Genomic DNA, 25,818 nt, shown 5'->3' on the forward strand with positions numbered 1-25,818 from the left:
CAACGCTGGAAGCCATCACGGCTGAGAAGTCTCTGGTCACACTTGGAGAGCGAAGGTCAAACTCCTCTGCTCTGCCAGCAAGGCCCTTGGAGGCCTCAGCCACCCCGACCTAGCCTACCCACCTCCTCACCTAACCTTCTCTGTTCCCTCACTCACTCACTGCACTTCCACCATCCCTGGGCCTGCCAGTAGCTCGTGCTCCAGGCTCTGCTGGTTTGCTCTGTGGGTTGCTCCCTTACTCACCCAGGTGCCTGCTCACAGTCTCCTTCCTTGATGAGGCCTCCCCAGGCCTCCTCTCTAACACAGAGACCTCAGAGGCCATCCCTCTTCCCTTTCCCTGGATGACTGATTTCATAGCTCCGAGAAAGCAAACAGCAGGAATTGACACTGAGCCAACATCAAAACACCCTGTCACTGAACCCAAGTGCTCATTTTGAACCAACGGAGGAATCTTCTAAGACTCGGACCATCCACCCTGAGTGAACAGACTCCCCAGCATCTCAAGTTGTCCCTAATCTTAACCACTGGGTCAAGACCGATTACAAGTCCCCTGAGCAGGCCAGGAGTGGCAGTGTACATTTATAGTCCTAGCACTCTTGAAGGGAGAAGGATCACCACAATTAGAGGCCAGCCTGATCTACATAGTAAGTTCCATGCTAGCCTGGGCTACACCACAAGGCTCTGTCTAAAGCAACAACAAACCCCTAAATTTCACCTTCCCTTCACTTAATCACAGGCAGGGAAGGGACTTTGCTTACCCTAGGCCCCCAGTTCATTTGAAAGGATGTGCTAGATCTGGTGACCAACAACGTCCTGTTCCTGGCACCTTAATTATTCCTGTCTTCGAGATGAAGACACGAGACCCGGGGACTGGCAGATTCGTTTACGATCCCCCAGGGACTCGGTGGCAGAGCTGGAGCTGGAACCGCTACAGCCTGTGGCCTCGACGCTGCCTTGGCCTCGGTCATCACACATAGATGCCAGATGCCCTCGGGAAATCACAAGCCCAGATGTCTGGAGCCCAGGAGATGGAGGGAGACAGGGCATGTCTGCTGCGCTGGTATACATCCGTACATGACTTCGTCATACAACAAATAGGATTGCTCGAGGATTCTCTCTGGCCCTCTGGGGCCTCAGTTTCTCCAGCTACAAGAGTGTAGGTGGTACAAAGGTCCTGGCTGGCCCGGGCCTTCTGCCATCTCCCTATCAGAGTACCAGACTGGAGGCTCCTTCTCCTACCTTTTTCTGCATCCCATCTTGGGCAAGTGGACCCATGTACACACCCAGGAGTTAGGAGTGTGGCAGATGGGGGTAGCCTGTAGGCTTGTCAGGAGGTCTATTACAGACTTCCTGTCCCCCCATACCCACCTACCCCCATTCTGCAACTACTCAGGACAATTAGGGAGGGACAGGGAGAGATTTGCTTAGCTCCATGGTTATCAGCCTACAGGGAACTCCCCGAAGGCTTGTCAGCGGTGGCACATTCCTGTAACCCCAGCACTCACTCACACGGTGAAAGCAAGAGGGTCAGACACTCAAAGTCATCCTTGATTACACGGAGGCCTTGTCTTTTTTTAAAAATGCTGATTTCTGGGTACTTCCTTGACAACGTCTGAATCAGTAAGTTCAAGGTGAAAATGGTGCTCAATTACCAAGCAACTCAGGGTTTTGTTTGTTTTACTTTTGACAGGGTCTCACTGTGTATCCAGGCAAACCTTCTCCCTCTGCCTCCTAAATGCTGGGATTACAGGCAAGAGCTTCTACATTTGACATCAAAGCAGCACCTTTATTTTTATTTTTATTTTTTTCTTTTTCCTTTTGGTTTTTTCGAGACAGGGTTTCTCTGTGTAGCCTTGGCTGTCCTGGACTTGCTTTGTAGACCAGGCTGGCCTCGAACTCACAGGGATTCATCTGCCCCTGCCTCCTGAGTGCTGGGATTAAAGGTGTGCACCACCACCGCCGCCACTACCACCACCACCTCCTCCGGCTTCTTTTTGGTTTTTCAAGACAGGGTTTCTCTGTGTAGCCTTGGCTGTCCTGGACTCACTTTATAAACCAGACTGACCTCAAACTCGCATTGATCTGCCTCCCAAGTGCTGGGATTAAAGGCTTGGGATCAGCACTTTTAAAACAAAGATAATTCTTACTGTCTCCTCATCCACACCTCCTCAAATCACTACCAGAAATGGCTAGGACTAGGGGCTGTCTGGGAGGCAGGTGTTGGGCCAACATGAGATTTACCACTGGTTTGATGCACAGTCCCAAATTACAACCATAACGGCTCCTGGTGGCCCAGGAGCCTCCAGGGCTTCCCATCAACCCAGCACAATACCGATACCCCCCAAACGCGTATTATCCATAAAACACACCCCCAATCCCTACCATGATCCCCCAGGCACACGAGTGCGGTAACAGCGGCTATAAGGTATGCAGTAATGGCTATGCCAGTCTGTGCGTGTACACAGAGTCCTGAAGTATACACTTTAACGGGAGCTAAACAGGAATCGGACTTACTTCTCAACAAAGCTCTTAAGTAAAAAAAATTAAAAAATAAAAAAGGAGGGGGAGGGGAGAATGTTAACTTCCCCAAAGTCATAATGCAAGACCTGAGCCCAAGACCACCTGGGCCACAAGGTCAAACTGTTTCTCTGGCTTTGAGTTCCCTGCAGGGGACACTGAATGACAAATAAGTTCTCATCAGCCTGGTGACTCCTCAGTCGTGGGGTGGGGAGGGAGAAGAGCAGCTCAGCTCTGGGTTCCCTGTGTTCAGAGTTCAGAGGGACAAACGGTGGGTGCAGCTAGGGGTAGCAGAGGGTCCCTCAGCAGGAAGGAAAGAGGTTGCCCCTGACTTCTCTGAGCCGCAGGCACTTCAGAAACAGCAATCTCATCTACACTGAGCTGGGTTTAATAAATGATCCAGATCCCAAGACACTGGCAAGTGAGTGGGAACACACTGGGAGAGCTGGTGACTGTCCTAAGGAGGCTGAGGCTGCCCCAAAACGTCAGCCGAAATGGAGAAGTAACCAGGCAGGGACAGGGGTCACCCAGGCAGAGGAAGCAGGGCATGCCAACAGCTAAGATGTGGGTGTCTGTGGAAGCCAGGCCAGGAGGCAAGCAGGTCCTAATCCAGTGGGGAGCATAGAGAGGGTCAGACGCATGAGATCAGATCGGAAGGGCAATGAGGGGTGGAGGGCTGGGGGGTGCACTGGGAGCTCGGAGAAGGGGAAACAGCAACATACCACTTGTGTTTCAGGACCACCACCTGGCCAGTACAGACATGGGGTAGGGCTGCCATGCAGGCCAGACACTAATTCATCTGGGAAACGATGGAGGCCTGTCTGGAGCAGCAGGAGAGTGGTGACAAAGAATAGAGAGAAGTGGACGGACTGGTGGCACTGTAGAAAGAGGCACTCGGGGACAATGAGGAAGAATGGCTCCTCTGTTTGGGGCAAGGGCACTGGGCCGGTGAAAGTACTGAGTGGCTCGTGGGGACCGGGAGACCCCAGAGGAGGCGCAGGTAACTGGGGACAATGCATGTTGGGTAGGAAGAAACTGGACAGACCCGGTAGAAGAACAGATGTGAAGACACTAGGGTTGACATGGGACAATCCAGTGGGCATGCAGCGAACTTAGAGGACCACCCAGTGTCACCCTAGCAGTGTGAGGGGAAGAAAGAAGTCCTCTGTCCAGACCAAAAGAGTTCATCCAGAGAGATGGGAAGGGAACCAAAAGAGGCGCACAGAAGTCAAAAGAAGTTAAGTATGGATGACAGCAAGAGGGAAGGAGGGGACAGCTTTGACGACATGCTCATCACTGGGTCCCTTGGTCTGAGAAGGCTCAGAGAAGGACCTGAGCAGGCTCGGATGGAGTGAGAGCACGTAGGGTGGGGGTGGACTCAATGAGGCAGGACTGCAAAGGCCAAGGGGGTTGGAGAAAGGTGGCCACAGGAATCTCTCTCAGATAAGACAACGGAGTGGCAGCTGAAGACTGGGACAGTAAGCAAAGGGGTGGATTCCCAGGCTGACAGGATGAGGGAGAAAGGGAACAGGAGGAGACAGTTTAGTGGGAGACTAGGCTGGGTCAGGAGCAGAGACAGAGCGGGCACCCAGGAACTCAGAGAGGAGGTGGGATCTTGTCAGAGCTGAAGAGGCAGTTTGGTTCTTCTGTTTTCTCAGGTTCGACTATCCAGTGAGGAAGCAGACTATGTGGGTGAAATGAGGAGATGATCCCCTCACCAAGTCAGACCCAGACCCTTGGCCGTCTTTCCTCCAGGACCTCCTTCCATCCTTCCCTTCCTCCAAAGTCCCGCCCCAAGCCTGAGCCTTGCCAGTCAGTGCCCAGGGCCTGCCTACTAGCCAGCTGGCTCTGATATTTGCCTCTGACTTGGGAAGTATGCCTCCTTTGCCTTCCAGACTAGGACCCCCAGGAGCAGCACTGCTCTGTTTCCCTCAGCTGGGAGACCATGGTGCCAGTCTGTCGGGACTCAGCCAAGATTCTGAAGGGCAGAGGTCATGACTCCCATCACACCTGCCCACAGAAAGGTATTCCTTGAGCCCCAAACTGGAGCTGATGCTGAGCAAGAGACTTCAATTAGACTTAACAGGCATATCCTGACAAGCAGGGATGGTGTGGAAAAGCCTAGAGGGTCCCACAGTCCTCTAAGGAAGGAGGACACTTACTTTTTCTTGTGAGTTGGGGTGTTGATGGGGGGGGGGGAGGATTAAGCAGCTCAGACCGAGGCTCTTTCCAAGAATCCTCCAGGGCTGGGAGGAGAGTTTCCCCTGATCCAGCGATTCTAAATATGGCAGAGGGAGTAAGAACACGTGACCCAGGGCCCCACACAAGGCTGCTGTTGGCAAGGCTGCATCTCTGGGCCCGAGGTCCATAATGGGGCTCAGGGATGGGATGAGGTCTTAAAGGGGCCTTGGTTTCCCTGTCTGAAACATGAAGGAGAGAGACAATCCAATAATGGCTAAGTTCCTGTAGCTTTACGACTGTCCATCAGGGCAGTGGGAGGGAGAGACTTAGTCCTCAGCTCAGTTTTACTTTCTCCAAGGGTGTCCCTGGAGGGACAGCAGCTGCCAGCACATAGTGCAAACTATGAAAAAAAAAAAAAGCCTCCTGTTGGAGGACCAATTAGAAAATGCATTCCCTTTAGCTGGACAAGTTGCAAAAACTTGACCCTTTGAGCTGGCTCCATTAGAAACTGGAACTGCTTGCTGTGAGCTGGCGCACCCCTGAGCCACTGGAGTCCACCACCTGGGCGTGTAGGCCAGGACTTAGGAGGGTGAGGCAGGAGGATCTGTAACTCAAGGCTAGTGTCAGTTCAAAGCTAATCTGAAACACATGAGACTCTTGTCTCCAAAACCAAACTCTCTCTGTGTGTCTGTGTGTCTCTCTGTGTATGTGTGTATGTACTTACAACAGAGGCTGGGCTGGGGTCACAAGCGCATGTGGCCTTGCGCAGTTTTTTACGTGAGTGCTGGAGATCTAAGCCCAGGTTTGTGCAGCAAGCCCACCTATTCACTGAGCCATCTCGTCAGCCTCCTCTTTTCTCTCCGCAGGGAACCATGGACCGTGGAGGCAAGAGACAGAGGTACAGAGAGCAGTGATGACAACCCTAAAGCTCACCCCGCTTTCTCTAATCCATGAGTCCCAGATGTACTTCTGGCTCTAAGGACTCTGTAACACCCTCCCACCGCCCCCCCACCCCCGTCTTACTGTCCTCCATCTCCTATGCCTGTCTTTCTTGAGCCAGTCCCTTTGGGGCACACACATAGGCAATGGCATCTCCTGGCCAAGGCACTTGAGTGCCGTGGTTTGAATATGGTCTGTAGGTTGGTCCCTAGTGTGGCCTGTTGGGAGGTGTTAGATGGGACCTCAGAGGCACCAGCACAGCTCTCCTTGAACCCCAGTCTTTGGCTTCCCATCCTACCCCGTGATCACTCAATCTCACACTCACTCCCAAGATTGTGATATTACCATCCATGAGGCCTTCAATAGACTTGAACCAATGCTGTTGATACTCCCTTGAACTTCCAGAATTAGGAGCAAAATACAGCTCTTTATTTATTTATTTTTTTTTTTAAATGAAGCACCTAGCCTTGAGTACATTGCTATAGTAACAGAAAGCAGCCTAATAAATTAAGTGAATGGCCCCATCTTTTCCCAGCTGGACCAGCCCCCAAGCCTCCATTTGTTCTCCCTGCTTCTATCAGCCAGACTACCTTCAGCAGCAGGTAAAATATGTCAACACAAGCCAATGATGGAACAGGGAGGAAACGGGGGTGGTCTACCCGAGGGGCTGGCAAGGCAGCACCGACTTCTCGAATAGCTAGCTGCTAAGGCCTTTTAAGTGAAGGGATCTAAGGGCTGAAACAGAAGCCGCCCAAGTTTGAGAAACATGCGCGGTGGCCAGTAGAAACTCTCTCTTGGCGCCAATAAATGCTTCCATGTGTATTTAGTGGCTCAGTTTACAAGATTTTACTTGCACAAAGATCTCTACTGTTTCACTTTTGTTATCGTTTGGCTCTTGAGACAGGGTTTCTTTGTGTAGCTCTGGCTGTCCTTGAACTCACTCCGTAGACCCAGGCTGGCCTGGAACTCACAGAGGTCCATCTGCCTCTGCCTCCGGGGTGCTGGGACTAAAGGTATGCACCGCTACCACACAGCTTTTTGTTTTGGTTTGTTTTTGTTTTTGTTTTCAATGCGAAATCCACTGACTTGTGACTCAGGTTCAAGTGTGGTGGCAAGGAAGGCGCTGTTAGCGGTCTCTGTTCCACCACCACAGCAGCACAGGGCTTTGGTTTGCCCTCCTCACCGTTTTTGTTGTCTTCTCATCTTTGGATGTGTGTGTACCCCTAATCTGGCCCGTTAGGTGGGAGGCATCTCCTGCTCCCTTGACCCTCCACCCCATCTCTTTGCTAACTTCCATGGTGGAGTAAAAGTTCTATGGAAATAGCTGCCACCACAGCCCCTCAAACAGAGACTGGATAAGTTTCCTGAGTACCCCTCATTCCCAGCATGTTAGTCCCTCCTGACTCTGCCCCTCAACACTCTCCTAAGCAGGAGGGATTGTGGGGAAATGACTCAGCCCAGCGCCACAAGGTACTTACTCACTCACTCTCTCATCCATCCATCCATTAACCATTTACTATTAAGACTCTTCATGAGCTAGGCACTAAGTCACCCAAGGCCCTGTCTTCAGCAAGCTTACATTCTTTGTGGAAGGAGACAATAAGTCATCAGATGACGATGGAGAAAAAGTAAGGGGCAAACAGGACATAGAGCCCCAGTGCGGGAGTGGGGAGGCTACTGTACCGAGAGCGGTCAGCGGTCAGCGAAAGCACCCTTGGAAGGTGTCCTTTGAGTACATTGGAGGAAGAAGAGACCATGCAGATATCTGAGGAGAGGGGAACGCCTCTCCTCAGGCAAAAGGCCTGAGCCAGAGGATGCCTGACATGTTCCAGGCCATCAGGGAAGGAGTGGGATAAGCAAAGGAGGGGCGAAGGGGCTCTCTAGGTTGCTGAGAATGTGGTCTTTCACTCCCAGGAGAGACACAGGAACTTAAACAGGAGCAGCATGGACCAGGGAAGTGGGGACACACTGGGAACAACAGCAACAACAAAAAGAACCACTAACCCTACTTTGAGCTGAGAGGCTAATGGTACAATCCCAGCAGAGGACTCTGTTGATTTGCTCAAGAAGTAGAGATGGAGAGATGAGATTAGATCTGGGCTAATTTGGGGTACTAAAGATCCCCTTTAAAAAATCTACCAATCCTCTCATTTCTAGATGGGAAAACTGAGTTCTAGAAGAAGGCCTGCCTACCTGTGCCCATACAGTAGATCAGACACAGTACTGGGCCTGGCCCTGGATTTCTCGGACTTTGTTTTCCTGCAGAGGTTAAGACTAGACTCCTGCCCCTCCTCCTTCGAAAGGCCAAGGGGGCCAAGAGCGAGCCTGCCTTGGCCCTTCCTGCATGTGACCCAGGTTAGCACTGTGTTCGAGGATTTCCAAGTTCTCCAGCCACTTGAGCCTGACAGGGGTCAGGGTCACCTCTAAGGAGCCCTCTGTTCTCTGAGTCAGCAGGCTGGTGCTGACAGGGGGAGGGGGGAATCTTAGTCCCAGCCACTTGGTTCTCAGCACTCCCAGAGCTGAGAGCGTGCTGGCAAGAGCTGACAGGGTGGAACAGGAGCTTTGGGGGAGGGCAGGGCCCCCTGGGGAGCTCAGGTGCCAACACTGATCCCCAGCCTGGGAGTTCTGCAGACTCAGCCACTGAGGACCCCACCCAGGCCTAGGTTTGTGGGTATGAGTAAGCAAAGCAGCATGCAAACTCACGGGGCACACCTGGGGCAGCTGAGTGCCCCCCCTAGGAACCCCAAACCCAGAACCAGCCTGACGGAAGTTAATGAACCCTGCAAGCTGGACGAGACTTGCAGGGTGAGCTCGGGCTGGGAGCTGGGGCTGTTGCATAGCTCAGGTGGGAGGAGGGTTGGGAGAGCCTTAAGGTGGGAGCTAGGAGGATATCATCTGAAGTTTTCAGTTTCTTCAGCCTCTTGTTGAGGGAGGGCTGCCCAGCCTACAATTCTAGCAGACTATAGTCCTCTAAAAGGCAATATCCATATTGGTGGCTCTGAGAAGTGTCAGGGTTGGTGGCACCAGAGGCCATAGCGCTGAGAACCGAGATGGGCAGGTTCCCTACTATCCCTACTTGGCTAACCAACCGGCACAGTGTCACTGTACTCCTCTGCAAGAGGCAAGGACCAAGAGCCTTATTTTTGGCCGGTCCAGCTGGCTACTTTGGCTTCCGGGACAGGAAGTCAGGCTCTGGTTAGCTTCTGAAGCTGCTAAGTCCTTATGCTCTAGGAAGCCAGTGAGTGCCCTTGGGTCACCCAGAAGAAATCTTTTACATTTTATTTGCCTGCAGAGCCTTCGGCCTCTAGAACTCTCCCATTGCTGAATAATGGCATCAAGGAGGAGACTGGGTAGACCAGACCCGAATTTCATTCGCCGCAGGGCTGTGCTGACCAGAGAAGAAGGGGACAAGTGTATGTCTGGTTCTGACGCCCTATCCTCTGCTGAGAGACCCGGCTTTATCTTGGCCAGAACAAGCTTGCATTCAGCTGTGCACTGACTGGTGGGCCTAAAGCATGTGATCTGTCCCTCTCTAGGACTCAGTTTCTCCCTCTTTCTAACGGGACCAATGATCCCAGATGCTTCCGCCTAGAGGTAGGGGTCTAGCCTGAGCAAGGCTTGGTTCACCAGGGGACACACGAGGCTGACACCAGGTAGGGCTCCTCAGAAGAGGAAGATGCCCTTGATGATAGCTCCTCTGGACCCCTCCTCCGTGCAGCCTTCGGCCCAGGGCGGTTTTCTACCACAGGGAATTCCACCCGTTCTAGGGCTCGAGCCACCAGACCCCAGTGGAAGGGGCGGGGTCCTTGGTAGGTGGGGCTGTGGGTGGGTGGGGCTGTGTAGGGGCGGGGCTTTGCCACTGCAAGCTCCAAGCGCGCTGCGGCTCCGGTTACCTCCCCAAGCCTCTCCGCCCTGGCCGGCTTATTTTCCGTTTCCAAATTAACAATTGAAAACGCGGCGGCCTGAAAGGCGAGCAGCGGGCCAAGCGGAAAGTGTGAAGGTGCTGCCGCGTCACCGAGGCCGGGGGCGGAGAGAGAGCATTCGACACCCCGACCCGCCAGCCCACCGATCGCCCACCCATGAAGGCTGAGGAGGTGGGGGGCGGCGACTTCGGAGTCTTGGCCTGATGCAGCCTACTCGGGTGCTGCTCTGGCTAGGGTCGCAGGACACAGTGCTCAGGCTCGGGACAATGCCAGCCCCTGTGAGGACGAAGCGGGGCAAGAGGAGAGCGCTAGGGCTAGGTTTCCACTCACAGGCTGAGTGCCCAGCCAGGGCAGCAGGTGCCAGGCAGCACCTCATAGCACCTTAAAAGCTCCTAGTGTCAGAGAGTTTCACGTGTGACCTCAAGCAAGTCATTTCACCTTACCAAGACTCGGTTTCCTCATCTGGAAAATGGAGAGAAAACAAGCACCTTCGAAACAGATAAAGGAGGCTGACTCACACAGAAACCTTCCCGCGTCAGCTATTATCTGTGTTGACAATGATGTGGTAGTACTGAGTCCTATGTCCCCCTCCTCTGGCTCCTCCCACGTAGCCAGAGGTGCTGACCACCCAGGGACTCCTTGGAGACCCCAGGCCAGGAAGGTCCTGCTCAAAGACTGGCTTCTCCTACAGAGAGGGGTGGTGCTGGGCCTGCAGCATCATGAATATTAGGCCTCTCCTTGTTGCCCAGTGTATAAGTGGTGATAGATAGACTCCCAGTTCCCTGGCACCTAGGCACAGGGGAGGAACACCAGAGACAGGTTTTAGCCCTCCTGCCTGTGTAGTGCACACTCTGTGAACACGGAAACTTCATCCTTTTCACTGTCTCGAAGACCTAGAACAAGCTTGGTGCAATGTATGTTCCCAATGAATAATTATTGAGTGAATGGATGAATGAGCAGGCCAGTCAGCCTGGGAACACGTCTTGTACAATTGTGGCCCCTGTGTAAAGGGAGCAGGGAGTTAGAATGAGTTCCCTCCCACCCAGAAACCCAGGGCAAGTCGCAAGACAGGAGAGGGGAGACAGAGAAGTGAGATGGCATTTTTAGGAGGCATATTTAAGACTGTCTATCTTGGTGTGTGTGTGTGTGTGTGTGTGTGTGTGTGTGTGTGTGTGTAGAGATGGCTCAGAGCTTAAGAACTCTGTCTGTTCTTCCAAAGGTCCTGAGTTCAATTCCCACCAACCACTTGGTGGCTCACAACCACCTATAATGAGATCTGGTCCCTTCTACTGGCATGCAGGCACACATGGAGGCAGAATACTGTATAAATAATAAATTTTAAAAATTAAAAAAAAAAAAAAGACTGTCTATCTCCTGGGCCCCCACTACCCACTCCTGGCCAGCCTAGGACTCAGCCTGGTCTCTCTAGCTGGTTCTTCACAACCTCTTTGTGGAGTCAGGCCCGGCCCCACACCCAGTCTATTTGGAACCTAACCCTGAGTGCCCTGTCCTACGACAGTCCCACAGCCTCCCCACATTTCCACCTGGGTGGCTTCTACGTCCTCTCCCATCCCAGGAACCCCTCTCCACCCCCAAGCATCCCTGCTCAGCTTTGGGAAGAAGTACTCCTCCAACCCCTTAGGACTTCAAGCCCCAGCTGGTCCCCCTGGGAACCCACCCTTGTCACTGTCTTCTCTGTCCTGTGTCGGCCACGTCCAGCTGTTCCTCCCGCTGTCCCACCCCACCGACATTCATTTTCGAAGGCAGCACGGTCCTCACATCCACAAGGCTGGTCCAAGTGGATGCCAAGGGCTTGATCCCTGGTGGACTTGGGGCCTTGCCAGCCTTATGAAGCCAGAGGATTCTGGGGAAAGTTGTCTTGGGGTTGCTGCAGGAGAGAAACGGGCAGAGGGAGGGCCAGGGCCGAACACCTCTGACGACACTGGCAGGGTGTGGAAAGAGTTCAAACGGAGACCCGCACACGGGAAGTCTAAACACTTAAAAGCTTAACTCAAGTTGACAAGCCGTGGAATAAAGTGCGTTCTGCTCTTCCCAGAACGTTTGCCTTCATAATGATCTGGGTGACCAAGTTTGCATTTTAATTCTGGGACTCTTTTGAGTCCTGTGCTGGAATATGGCAGGGTGGGACAGCCAGACCTGTTACCTTGTGATCCTTAGCCCATGGTGTAGTCGAGTTCTCTTCCCCCCACTGGGCATATCTCACCAGGCTCTGCCTGTGCTCGCTATAAATTAACAGACCTTGGTCTCCCACCCTGGATGACCTGGAAGAAGAACTTTGATCTGATATATATCCATGCATTGTGCTTCTGAGTCAGGGTCCTATTAGAGAATCAGGTCTACTGGGGCAGGCTAACACAAACCCAGGGCACATCCCAGAGCTCCTGCCTCCCAGCTAGCCCTGGGCACCCTTTCCTGACTGATAAGACCCAGGGCTGCCCAAACAAGAAACCACCACTCTTGTGGGGCAAGAGTGAGCTTGCACCTGGGACCTTGACAAGGACTTCAAGCTCAGGGATAGGTTGAAGAGGCAGACCAGGCTCTGAGAAGGAAGGGAGCCCTGGCATAAATAACAGTGGGGGGCCGGGATGTTTGAGCCCATCTCCCAGGCAACAACGGCTGTGTTTATTGCCCGGAGGGGGGGGCAACCCACACATTTGCCTCCCTGACTTGTAGCCAAATTTCTCCAGGAAGGGGTGGCCCAGGATTTGGCCCAAACACTCCAACTTTACACCCCAACCAACGGATCATCTGCTTGACATAGGTGATAAACCTCTCTGCCATGGCTGGCCTCCTCTAGCCCTGAGTGCTGCAGCATTCCCCACCCCCCAAGACCTACTTCTGCTCAAAGACTGGCAGGGTGGGGAGTATGAGAAGGGCAGGGAAGGCCTTGAGCAGAGAGCTGGGTATGTGCCAGCATCTAGCTAGGGCCACTGGGCATAGGGCAGCGACAAACCTCTCCCACGGCCCTGGCCAAGACAGGGGCAAGGTTGCAGCCCCCAGATTAGGAGAGTGCAAATCCCTTCCCCCCAGCCCACAGTTCATCTCATGCCTGTCATGTGAGAGCATTAGAAGGCCAAAGCCATCTTGGGAAGGGCTGGCAGGTGCCCTCTTGATCATGCACTGGCAGCCACACGGACCAAGGGAAAGACCACGAATGCGGGAGGGCAAGTGGGAAGGCCTGTCCCCATGGGGCAGCAGCTGCATCAGGCCTGGGCGGGGCATGGGGTTGATGAGCCGAGTTCCAGCCAGCAGGTCAGGCTGGCTTAACACACACACACACACACACACACACACACACACACACATACTTACTCACACACATGCAGGTACACACACATACACACTCAGACACAGACACACACACTCAAACACAAACATACATACATACGCACACACACACATGCACATGCACACTCAAACACACAGACACACACTCACACACACATACACTCACTCACACACACACTCAAACACAGATACACACCGACACACACTCAAACACAGACACACACACAGTCATCGACACACACGCGCAGACACACACACTCAAACACACACACACACACACACATACATACTCACACACACACAGAGCTCTGCTCAGCTATCTGATGAGTCTTGCTTGAGACAACAGCTAATTTGGACTCAAAAGTGACGCAGTGTGTCCATCACAGCTAGACACCGGGGCTAAGTCTTAGCTGAGCCACTTTGTATAAGTCACTCTATCAAAAAAAAAAAAAAAATGTGTGCCTGTGTGAGCAGATATGCTTACTGTCTGTGTGTACATGTATGCATCAGCACATGTATGCGTTTACATATGGAGGTCAACCTCGGAGTCACACAGAGCTCTCCTCTGGGGGACCTCCCTGCCACCCTGCCAGTCTTTGAACTGAAGGAGGTGGGGAAATGCTGGAGCACTTGGGATGGGTAGGGGTGCACTCAGCAGCATGTGGGGGGAGGGGAGGGGAGGTCTAGAGGAGCTGGAGCCTCCAGAGCCATCCCCCTTATTTATTTATTTATTTTTTTATATAAGGTCTCTCTCACTGGGATCTAGGGCCCGCTAACTAGACAAAGCTACAGGCCAGCCTCGGCCGCCTCGGCGTTCTGCCTCTCCAACACGGAGGCTACGAAACTGTACTTCTTACACATGCTGCCTTCTTACACATGTGCTGGGTACCAAACTTGAGTCTTCATGCTTGGGTGCTACTCACTTTACTGACTAGGCAGTACCACAGACAGACAGGCAGGCAGGCAGGCAGGCAGACAGACAGACACAGAACACACACACACACACACACACACACACACACACACACACACAATTTTTTTTTTCAGTGCTGGGAATCAAGCACAGGACCCTGTCATCTGTTGTGCTAGGCAAATGTTCTACCACTGAGCTACATCCCCATCCTCCTTCTCCCAGCCTCAGTATGAGCTGGCGCAGTAACGTTTCCTCCAGGAGGCACTACCATGAGAAACTTCTGTCGTAAGGACTCAGGGAGATTAGCTGAACACTACGGCTCAGAGCAGCGTGGGACAGCTACTTAAGGCCAAGGTCTGCTCTGAGCTCTACTGCTGATATAAGCTCAGTCTCTGCCAGAACAGTTTAGAACCTTGGTTTCTTCATTAGTAGAAGGGCAGGGTGCGGTATTACGGAAGGGCATTACGGGGGGGTGGTGCAGTACAGACTTAGGAGACTGGTGATCTCTACATCGCATTGAAGTGTAAGGCAGGAAGGAAAAGAGGAGCTAGGCCCTGGCTCTTTCTCTGGACTGTCATCCTTGTCCTTGCATGCACATTCTCACAATGCTGCTCTGGGGACACCCACAGAGCCCGGTCCCAAACCAACTGGCCCTTTCCAAGCCGTGTCTTTGGACCTGCTCTCACTTTCCTTGCTTCCAAGCACACCCCAGCTTTGCTGCCTCTCCCAAGGCAGAGTTTGCATACATGCCTGGAGCTTTCCCTACAGGCAAAGTTCCCAGGGCTGCAGGCCAGGTTGGGACAGCCAGGCCCAGGGCAGAGTTAGTAGGCAACTGTGGACAGGTGCTCTGGGATATATGGGTCTTGGGGTGAACAGAGGAAGACCAGACCCATTGGGATGGCATCTGGGGGGGTCCCTTTCCGAGTTGTTCCTCCACCAAGGTCTTGGTGAGTCCCACAAAGGCATTTCTAACAGAAATCTGCCTGTCACATTCAGACCCTTCCATCATCTTCTCCAGGAAGCCACTGCTGCCCAGCTAGCTTGGCTTGGGACTACACTTGACCATGCTATACTGGGATCCCACAGGATCTGCAGTACCTAGGGATAGTGGCACTTATCACCCAGTGTTAAAGCCATCCATGTCCCCCAGGGGACAGGGTGGCGGTCTTGATTCACTGTTCTGCCCTCAGCTTCTGGCTTTGGGATCCCCCTTCCCAAGGCCGGGGGAGGGGGGCACCTGCCAGTGAAACTTCCTGAATGAAAGCAGATGAACAAAGGGGAAGAAATGAGTCGAGTCCCAGTGTCTTGAACTTGATGGTTAAAGTGCTATTTAGGACGGTCACCCTGAGCAATGGGTGAGGATGAGGAAGGTCCATGAGGCCACAGCTTCCAAAGCTGGACTTCAGGTTTGGGTCCTGGCCCAGCTACTAGCGTCCAGGCAGGCGACTTAACTAACGTCTTTGGGCCTCAACCTCATCGGAAACATGGGCCCACTAGCAGGAATCACTTCCTAGAGCCGGAGAGAGGCAAGTTTCCAGAGCAGTGTCTGTCTGGCCTTTGGTGAGCACTCAATAAACACTCGCTATTATTATCTTTACTGTTACTGTGAGCTGGAATAGGGGGAGGAGCGTCAGGAAGGGAGGTGCGGCTGGGTGTCACCCAGCAGGCATGCATCTCTCGCCTTCCCACTGCAAGCCTGACCTGCAGCAGCCATGCACAAGGCTCATATCCAGACACAGCGCAGGGCCCCTGCACACTCGGACTCTCTAGACACTCCCTGTCTCTACTGAACCTAGAAAGTCCTCATCCTCCCAACACTCACCCCTTCCTGCCATTTCCTCTTGTCAATGACAGGGCCTCATGTTTAACCTGCAAGCTGCAGCTTCCCTTTCTAAACAATGGGCATGTTGACAGATCTACCTTACAAGGATCTCGCTAGGGACTCATGAAGGATCTCGCTAGGGACTCATGTGGAATCCAGTTAGCACAATTCCTGTTACAGATCAGGCGAAGATCTTGTTACTAAATACGGGCTCTGAGTGTTCCCAAGACCTCAGCCTGGTGTGCCTCTGAGCTGTGGTCCAGGGCTCCCCAAGAAAGGAATTGCTACCCTGGCTTAACCTGTCCTTACAGGGCCAATCTGCTCTTCCATGGCTGTATCTCAGGGCTCGCACTAGAGTCAGCATGAGAGAGAGAGATGAGGGGGCCAAGACCTCCGGGAAGCGGGAACCTGTGATGGGAAGATAAAAATGAGAAAACCAAGACATGTGCAGTGGTGCAAGCCTGTGATCCCAGTACTCGGGGAAAGAGAGAGGCAGGTGGATCGCTGTGAGTTCGAGGCCAGCCTGGTCTACAAAGTGAGTCCAGGACAGCCAAGGTTACACAGAGAAATCCTATCTTGAAAAACCAAGAAAGAAAGAAAGAAAACTAGCACACTGCCCTGTTCTTCAAAACACTTCACAGTTCACCAAAACGTCAATCAGCAGAGAACAGGAGAGGTAGGCAGGATGAAATGGTAGTTCTGAGGTGGAAAGACACCGGTACCTCGGTGACATTGGGCCTGCCTGGTGTTACACAAGAAGCAGAGACGGGAGCTAATCCCAGTCTGGAAATTCCTGGTCCAGTGTTCCTGATTTGGGCTGGCCCAATCCCTCAGGTCAGTCTCGGGAAACAGTTCCCCTGACCCCTCTGGTGTGTGTGTGGGGTGGGGGGTTGAGAGATGGGGGGACAGGACCTGTGGCTACTCTGACCCTAATCTTTCCAGCTGCCTGGTTTCTTCTAACTCCTCTGGCCCTGTTGCTCAGAAGCCAAGAAAGGGCCTCAACTCTTCGGGATTTCATGTTTTAGTCAAATCTCCAAAAACACTTTAGGGACTACATAAGGTTATCAACTTCTTATTTTGCCAAGTAAGGGCATTAATTAAAAATAAAACCCACCTCATTGCTTTGTAAAAGAAGGCATAATCTCAGACTTTATGACAGTTGTTGAAACGGACTGCATTTAGCCTAATGAAAAAAGCCACCACAATGTCCTTATTTTCCTCAGATTTTCCCTTGGCCGCTGAAAACCACCCAGGCTCTGCTTATGCATCTGAGAACTGCTTGGAGCTTAAGGGTCTCATATAGATGAGTCAAATCCCTTGCCACAGACAGGCTGCGAGACTTGGTGTGTCTCCATGTCCTGTCAGCAGAAAAGGAACAAGAGCAGTGCCGGCCACTGGAAGATGTGGGCAGCCTGTGTCTACAGAGCAGTCGCCCAGGAAGCATGGCGCGTTCCTTTCCTCATCTGCTATGCCTACAGTTCCCCTGGGCCAAAGAATAGGGGCCCCTTGCATAGCTCAGTGACTAAGGACCCTGTAGTGCCTGTGGCAAAGGGACCCTAAAAGTGTGCCTCAAAACCTTTACCCTAGCTGTTCCCGTTTGGGGTTTGGAGGTGCGGAAGCTGCTGGACCCGGGATGGAAGACTGGTTTGGGGGGGACAGGCTGGGGTGTTCAGTCTCTGGATACTATCTGGAACTTCAGGGAGAAAAACCTTGAAGGGGAAACTATCCTCAAAAAGGTAACATGATGTCACAGGACTGTGAGCCCGTCATTGAACTGTGAGGAAAGGACCCAAGACAAAGGCCAGAATTCGAAGACAGGAAGAGAAAAGGCAGGAGGCAGGGGCCACCCTCCTCCACAGGGAAGGGAGGCTAGTGGCAGAGTGCTTACACAGCAGCACAAGGTCCTGAGTTCAATCTCTTGCATCCTGGGGGGATAGGAAGTACATAAGGGGGGGGGGTCTTTAAACTCAGATCTTTGCTAAGGCAGAACAGCAGACCGCTACACACGTGGTTCCAAGACTTTTGTTGTTGTTTTGGTTTGTTTTTGCCTTGTTTTTCAAGACTGGGTTTCTCTGTGTAGCCTTGGCTGTCCTGGCCTCACTTTGTAGACCAGGCTGGCCTCGAACTCACAGCGATCCTCCTGCCTCTGTCTCCCAAGTGCTGGGATTAAAGGCGCGCGCCACCACCGCCCGGAGGTTCCAAGACTCTTGTTCTGGGTTCAAATGCTGCTTCTACCACTTGTCAGCCATGTTGGTGTTGAACAAGTCACTTAATTTCTTTCTGTGGGTTTGTGGGTTTATTTATTTGTTTTTAGACAGGACCTCACTATGTAGCTCTGGCTGTCCTAGAACTCACTATGTAGACCAGGCTGGCCTTGAACTCAAAAAGATTGGCCTGCTTTTGCATCCTGGGTGCTGGGATCAAAGATGCTGCCCACCTGTCATTTATGCATCTCTCTCTCTCCCCCCCCCCCAAAATAAAAAAGAGCCTAAAGGAGTTACTGACATTCTCACTCAGCCTTCTTCCATTCCCAGGTTGTGTGCTCTCCCACCCACTTCTGCTGGACCAAGGATCCCTTTTTCTTCCCATCTCACTTGTCCCAATACGTCAAGCGGAGGCTAGCAGGAGAAATGAGTGACTCTGCTCAGGGGCTGCCCCCTTCCCTGGGGATATATAGCACACATCACAACAACTCTTATCTGTTGGGCTGTGTCCTGGGCCATCAGATCCTATCTTTTGACTCAGTTTCCTCATCTGTGAAATAAAGCTATATGCCTGTCCAAGCTTCGAGTCCTCTGGAGCTCTGCGGTCTCTACTCTGGTGTTCTGCAGCACGGATAGACTAGACAGAAAAGCTCTGCAGGTATGCCCCACCCCACTCTGAAGGAGGACTCTCCCTGGGGTTCCAGATCCCGGCTGCACCTGGGCGGGGGCTATCCCTCCCGCAGAGGGTGGCAGTCAGGCCCAGATGGGCCAGAGCAGAAGAAGCATCTGGATTGTGCTGACAAAGCCACTCTTTCTTGCCCTCCTTCTCTCCCTACCACCCCCCCTCCAACCCCTAGAGACAGCCAAGCCCCAGCAAAAAATAAACCCAAAGGCAGAGACATGGACACTCCAGGGAGGGGCCGCAAGGAAGGAAGGGGAGGAAGATGCAGGAGAGACCCCTTTCCTTACTCCAGAGCTAGCAGGGCCTGGTCTTATTTCCTTTCCAGTGTTAAGTTCACAGGAAGTAGGTGTCTATCCTCTGTCCCCCCCGCTGTGGAGGGGTGCATCCTTTGCCTGATGAGTATGATTGGAGTAAATCATATTCAGCTCTGCCAGACACGGGTTCCCACATTTTGGAAAGTTCCCCCCACAGAACCCCTCCCCACCTCTTGGTTATTTGACAGCCCCACTTGCTCTCTGACCTCCATCCCTTTGGTTTCTGTGAGAACCAAGCTTTATCGTCTCCAGCAAGCTTGCTCCCATACCAGCCTGGTCCACGGGTCTTAAGGAGTCAGGTGATTTCCCTTCAGCCCGTAGCCCAGAGAGACCCCCCCACCCCACCCACCAATCCCAATTCTCTGTGGAGGAGATAAGAATGACGGTGCTTTCTGCTCTCTTTGCCTGCCTCCCTCAGGCGCTGCCCACGGATTCTTAGCCCAATTAGTCTGCTGCCTGGGGCTGCCCCCCCTCCCCGCTCTTCACCCCCAGTACCAAGCTCCAGGGCACCCAGATCCTGCCTTCGGGACAGAGTTGCCCAGTCTGCTTGGAATCCTGGGGGCCACAAAGGGCAGATCATACCTTCTCCCCTGCCCTGGGGAACCTCCCTGGGAACTGGTGCCTCCTGGGTACTCCTGTAAATGTTCCCCTGTCTTCTGAGGGGCCCCATTGAAGGCACTACAAGACGCCCCCTCTCCTATCCGGACTCTTGAGTCTGCAGCACCTCTCACTATAAAACACAGCTCTGTGTTTGCAATGCCAGTAGGTGGATTTTCTTTCCTGCTGGGCCCATCTGGCAGAAGAGGGCACCGAAGCTGAGGACTAAGGTGGGATGGGGATGGGCATTTTCCCATGATGGGTCCCTGGTTTTGTTCCAGAGACCACTGGTACTGGGTTACCTCTCTGTGTCAGTTAGCTGAGGTAAGGGGTGGGCCAGTGGGGTGGGGGGATGAACTATGAAGGCCAAACCTCAACTCCACAATGGCACTCTGATGCAGACAGACAGACAGACAGACAGGCCCAGAGTCCCAAGGGTGTCAGGTATCAGCCTCCCCACAGCTGACCCCAACCCCCCGCATCTGTTCCTTGCAGGCAAGGCTCTGGTTCCCCAAGCCTGGCAAAGCACTGTGTTGCTGATGTCATTGTGACACAAAGGAAGAAACAAATCCATAAGCGGCCCAGAGACTCAGGTTAGTGACTCCTGTCACTAGCTGTGTGACGTTCCCCACCCAGTGTGAAGATGACTGTCCCCGAGACACAGTAGCTGTGAGGCCTAACTGAGAGGACACAGGGAAGAAGCTTGGAGGGAGGCACTGACTCCACCTGAGGCAGGAGAACATGAGCTTAGGAGTTTGAGGCTAGCCTGGGCTACATAGGAAAGTTCATCTTAAAAGAGATGATGCCCTACAGAAGCCCACAAAGACAGTCTCCGGCGCCTGGCAGACACACCAGCGACAAAGGCAATACTGCCCCTACGTCTGCTCAGTACACACACTCCCCTGCTGACCCCAGGACCCCCGTCAGACCTCCCACCAGAGGTGCAGAATGATGACAGTAAGAACATCATATGCATAAGGAGAGTGGCTCCTGCCTGGTGCAGCCCTGCCTGCTCTCCCTCCTCGGCCCTGACCACCCAGGAGGCCACTGTGATTCCCACTGTTCAGGCTAGACAGCCGGAGCTCAGAGACACCAAGCAACCAAGCTAAGGGTGGCTGCAGAGACAAACCCCATCTGTGAGCCTGAGTCCACACTCTTAGGTCCCTGTGGAACTAGCTCTGGGGAAATGGAATGAGCCCCCACCCCCACCCCCTGCCACTCCATCTCCCTCGAACCCCTCAACCTCCGCACCAGCGCTGTCCGGTTCTAGTGCTGGGGAAAACTGGAGTGGCAAAAGTTTCCCACGGGGTTCCTTTGGGGCAGGCCCCAGAGCCTCCTCCCCCCAGCTCTCGGGCCACTTCAGTGACTCTGATGGCTCCGGGAATTTTAAATTAATCACCCATTCAAAGTGCTGCCACCAGTCTAAGACTAATTGCCTCCTTAAAGCTGCCGGACTCCAACACTGTGTGGTTATGGGCTTCTTCAGCAGCAGGGCTCACAGTCAGACATCAAGCAGAACTTCCTCAATGGGAAAGAGAAATGTGCTGCTACAAGCTGGAGTGGGACAGACAGACCTGACTCAGAGGGAGAATCCCTGAAGGAACAGCAGCAAGTGCGGGGGGCGGGGGAGGGGGGGAGCGAAAGGTAGAAGAAGCCAGTGAAGACTAGCTGGCCTTCACTCTCTCGTTCCTTTACAAAGGAAAAACAGAGGCACAAAAGTGCCACCAGAGGCACAAAAGTGCCACACGGGTCACACACTCCGAGTCCTTCCCAGTCACGTAGTGAAGGTGTTAGAGCATCAGGTTTCTGCACTGCTGTCTGGGAAGCTAAGTGTCACCTTGGAGGGGAATGTGTCCTGTTCTATGCCTGGATAAACCCAGCTACACACAGCAGGGCTGGGCAAAGGGGCTCAGTGGGCCCTGGGAAAGGAAAGGCAAAGGCCGCATGAAAGGAGTCCCTTCGCCATGTCAGATCTGACATGGCCAGCGAGAAGGTGGGGCATCAGATTATGATGTCCTGGATAGTGCTGTGTGTGTGTGTGTGTGTGTGTGTGTGTGTGTGTGTGTGTGTGTGTGTGTGTGTGTGTTTGTGTGTGTGTATGTGTGTGACTTGTGTGTCAGGGCTGAGGTGAGTACAGCACACAGCAGGCCTGTTACCCACAACCAAAGATTAAGTTGCCCAGAAGCAGCAGAGCAGTTGCCACTTAATTCTGTAAAATCTTATCACTGGCCCCTGGCTGCAGGTGTGCTGGCTTCTAGGGACACAGATGGAACAAGCGTGCTGCCCGCTGCTCCGGAGGGCATGGGGCCTGACCCAGCGGATGACCCAGGTCAGCAGATGACAGCGCTGGGTTGAGTCTCTTCCTCGTGAACTGCAAGGCCTTTCCTGGGTTTCACTTTCCTCGTCTGTCAATTGGGGAGGGTGTGTGGGGGTGGGGTGGGGTGGAGAAATAACCCAGCCAGCCTCACCAGGCTGGGAAGGGGGTGTGCCTGCCCAAAGTCAGAAATCTCAGTTTGGACTCCAAGGGCCACACCAGGTGGCTGCAGAGAGCAGAGGGAATGGTCCTGGACAGGGAGTCTGGGCTCAAAGTCTGGCCCTCTGCATCCGCTACCAATTTGTCACATGATTTTGCTCTCGAGAGCCTTAGTTTTCTCAGAGGCGGAGTGGGGCAGTCAGAATGTGAGAACTGACCTGGTCTGGGTGTCCTGCGCTGGGATTACTTCCAGCCCAGGTTATGATCTGTCTCACAAGCTTGGGGTAGGAGGTCAGGGGTGAGGGGTGTCGGGGGAAACTCCAAGGTTAGGAGCATACAGGCCCTGGGAGCTATGGCCACCTCCTCCTCTCCGCATTCCCACAGTTTCTGACCCCAGGGACAAGGCTGAGGGAGGATGTTTACAGAGCCTTAAACCTTCACTTAGAGAGGTTTTTGCTAGGGGGCTGGGAGCAAGGATTGAGTGGTGAGTTCCTAAGAGTGGCCAGGATAGTAGGCATAGGGGAGGCAGCAGGCTCTGTTGCTTCCTAAAGTGCTGAGAACGGGGTCCTGGGGAGGGTGGGAGACACATACCGGTGGCCAGGGCACTGGGGTGTAAGGGGCAAAGTGACTAAGGGCCTAGAGACAGAAGGGTCCAGGGACCCTCCACTCTGGTCTTTACAAGGAGAAGACAGGACAGGCAGCACTCATTTCCGAGAAGCCCAGGTGAGAACAGCAAGAGAGGCTCGCTCACTTCTCCACCCCCAGGTGTCAGGGAAAGTCCAGGCCCTGGGTCCAGTTAGCTGGTGTGAGGAAGGTGTCTCAGCCCTCTCCTTCCCAAGTCCTCTCTCCTAGGCTTTTCTGTGGGGACCCCACCCATGCTGGCCTGGGTCTCTTAAAACAGGTCCTAATTGAGGATAGCGTGCCCGCCCCTCCCCCACCCTAAACCCTGCCTGCCACACACCCCCTGCTCCCCCCAGGCTTGAAGAGTGAGGGGTTAGGCTACAAGCACTTCTTGGCAAGAGCGTGTAGGACCCTCCTGTGAGAGGCTGGGAAACCCCACATCTGGAACTCAGAGGGAACAGGAGGCACTTCTATGTAGGTTCCCTCCCTACACCCAATGCTAACCAACGCCCATTCCCCGTTTTTCCCCTCTCATTCAGTCCTTGGCCAGCCATGAAAATGGCCCAAAATGTGGGATTTCTGCCCACTCTGATGACCTACAGATCTAAAGTTCAGAGAGACTTGGCAGCTAACACAATGTCACACAGCACTCAATAGGAAGGGACTCCCGGACTCTCAGTCTCCTTGACCTCCAAGATCCATGACCAGTTCCCCACCATCTCTAAACATCCAGACATGTCACACTGTTTCTTCCCCTAAAGCTCCAAGAGACGCCACCACCCTGAGCTCCTGGAGACAAGTGTTCAGGACATGGGTGACCCTAGCCAGGGCATTCCCAGTATCCGGAAAGGGCCAGATGTGGGGCAAAGGTGTTGTCCGATTTAGCTCCTGGGAGGAAGGAGAGGCCCTGCCAAAGGAGCTACAGTTAGGCTGCTTTCATCTCCAGTGACTGTCCTAGGGGCCAAGAGGCCAGCTCCTGCTGGCTGAGGAGCCCAGCTTGGTGCCAGCTGACTTCTCCAGGCCCAGCTATGCCTTGGGAGAGTCACCTGCAGGGAGGAGCCTGTGGAAAGCACAGCTGTGCCCTGTGTCATAGCCTTGCTGGGCACATGACAGGCCTGCCATGCAACTCGTGTGTGTGTGTGTGTGTGTGTGTGTGTGTGTGTGTGTGTGTGTGTGTGTATACACATCAGAACCCCAAGCCCACCAGCACTGAACTGTACAGCTATATCTGACAGACGGTCATCCAGGTCTTTTGGGGTGCACTGAGATGCGGGCTGCTCCTTGTCATTCACCTAGACCCAAAGCCTGACCTCATGTCCTGCAGAGCCATAACCTGAGGGGGCTCTGCACAAAAGCACAGCTGCCACCTCTAGATACTTAATAGCCAAGAGAGAGTTCTCTTCCTCTGTTTCCCCTCCCCCTGAGATTCTGTGGCCCCCCATTTCCACAGGGCAGAGGCAGGCAAGCATACATACGCACATGGGACAAGCAGAGAGACTGGCTAGAACAAAGGTGAGAAAAACCAGATAGAAGGGTGGCCAGGCCAGGCAGGTGGCCAGTAGATAGGCAGATGGACACACAGGCACCCAAGTAAATACCTGGATAGGCCTACAAAGCATGGAAACTGACCAACAGAAAGGCTGTGGGGCAGTCAAGTAGAGAGATGACCAGACAAGTTAGCTCACAAGGAGAAACTCAAGTCTAGCAGACAGACGGACAAACAGATTGCCAAGACTGGCAGCAGTTAAGAGGGCACAAGAGCAGCATGCCCCGTCTCTCCTGGATACATCTAGCCTCTCAGAACCAGGCCCAGCTCATTAACCGATATGGCCTGGGCCTCTCATGTTCCTGGCTGGGCCAGGCCTTCCCCCAAGACTGCCTTCTGAGCTGCCAAAATTCACTCTCTACATCCAAGAGGGGGTCAGTGTTTTGAAAGTTGTAGGAGCCCGCTGAAGGGAGGAGGGGCCCCACAGCGGCATTGTTTCCAAACATACCCTCTCTTCTTTCTTTTTCCCCATGCCTAGAGCCAGGCCTCGTACAGCTGGCCAGCAAGGCAGGAGAGCTGGGCCCAGCCTGCAGGGCAAGGCAGGACAAGACAGGGCAGGGCAGGCAGGGCAGGCAGGGCAGCCTGCTGCCTCCCCTGCTTCGAAGCTGAGGGTGTAGGGCAAGGCTAATAAAGACAGGGATAAAGTTGGAAACAGCATGCAGGCCTGTCAGGGCCGTGGGGACCCTAGACACCTAGACAATCAGAGGTTAGCCCTGAGCTGGAGACAGCCTGTTTCTGAAGAGAGAAATCACCAAGGGGACCAGGTGGGAGCACAGCATAGCTACAGAGCCTGAGAGAAGGGAAAAACAAACAAACAAACGTGGGGGCCAGGGTCATCTGTGCCTGGGACAAGACAGGGAGAGATGAACAAAAGAAAAGAGAGCCCCCTTTGGTGGCTCGGGACTTGGTAGAACAGAGGAGTGCAGGAGGCTGGATGTTGGGACAGAGCGGCAGGGTTCTGTGGTCAGGTTCAAAGTAAGGAGAGCAGCAGAAGAGGTCAGATAGGAGGGCAACAGGGGTCAAGTCTGGGAGATCAGGGGTTAGGTCAGGCTGGGAAGCAGAAAAGTGGCCTCAGGTCGGAGAGGGAGAGCTGAGGGTCTGCCGCGCGGCAGGAGGGGCAGGAGGTGGAGCCAGCGCGGGGTGGCTGTCCCCCAAAGCCTGGCTCACGCGGGGTCAGCGCCGGGGCATGCGAAGGGGTGCGGGGTCCCCAACTCACATGAAGACGTGGTAGACGAAGGCCCACCCGCGGGGCCGCTCCAGCACGTTGTAGACCCAGTTCTGCAGGCGGCGGTAGCGCTTGTGCGCGGCGGAGGAGCGCTGGCCGCAGGCGGAGCCCGAGCCGGAGCCCGGCCCAGGGAGGGGCGCGCCCGGCGGCAGGGGGCTGCCCAGAAGGCCGAGACGACGCGGAGAGCCGCCCCCGCCCGCCTCACCCTGTTCGCTCTGCACGGCCGTGAGCGCCACTAGCTCGGCGCGGGGGGCGTCCCCGGGCGGGGGGCCCAGGCCGAGGCGGCGCGGGGGGGCCTCGGCCATGGGCGGCGCCGGGCGGGGGGCCGGGGCAGTGCGGGGCGGGGGCGCGCTCGGGCCGCTCAGAGGCGCATGGCTCGAACCCCGGGCCGGCAAGGCGACCCTGGGCGCGCACGCAGGCGGCGGGGGCTAGGGGTCAGGCCGGGGCCGTGCGGGGTCCGGGGGCGGTCGTTCGGAGCCTTGGGGCCGCGGGAGCCCGTACTGACCGCCCGCTTCCCCGGCGACTGGGGCGGCTCTTTCCGACTCCAACTCT

At 54.1% G+C, this 25,818-nt stretch overlaps 1 protein-coding gene across 1 annotated transcript in view; it reads right to left on the reverse strand.

Annotated features, from left to right (window-relative positions):
- The window catches only part of Kcnq4 (potassium voltage-gated channel subfamily Q member 4), a 51,791-nt gene extending 26,220 nt beyond the window's left edge, over positions 1–25,571 (reverse strand). Inside the window, exon 1 of the mRNA XM_051171659.1 lies at positions 25,258–25,571. Within this exon, the coding sequence (XP_051027616.1) occupies positions 25,258–25,571 (314 nt within the window). The remainder of the gene's footprint in view (positions 1–25,257) is intronic.
- Positions 25,572–25,818: the final 247 nt, after the last annotated feature.

Source organism: Acomys russatus, chromosome 29, assembly GCF_903995435.1.
Source record: "Acomys russatus chromosome 29, mAcoRus1.1, whole genome shotgun sequence".
NCBI lineage: Eukaryota > Metazoa > Chordata > Mammalia > Rodentia > Muridae > Acomys > Acomys russatus.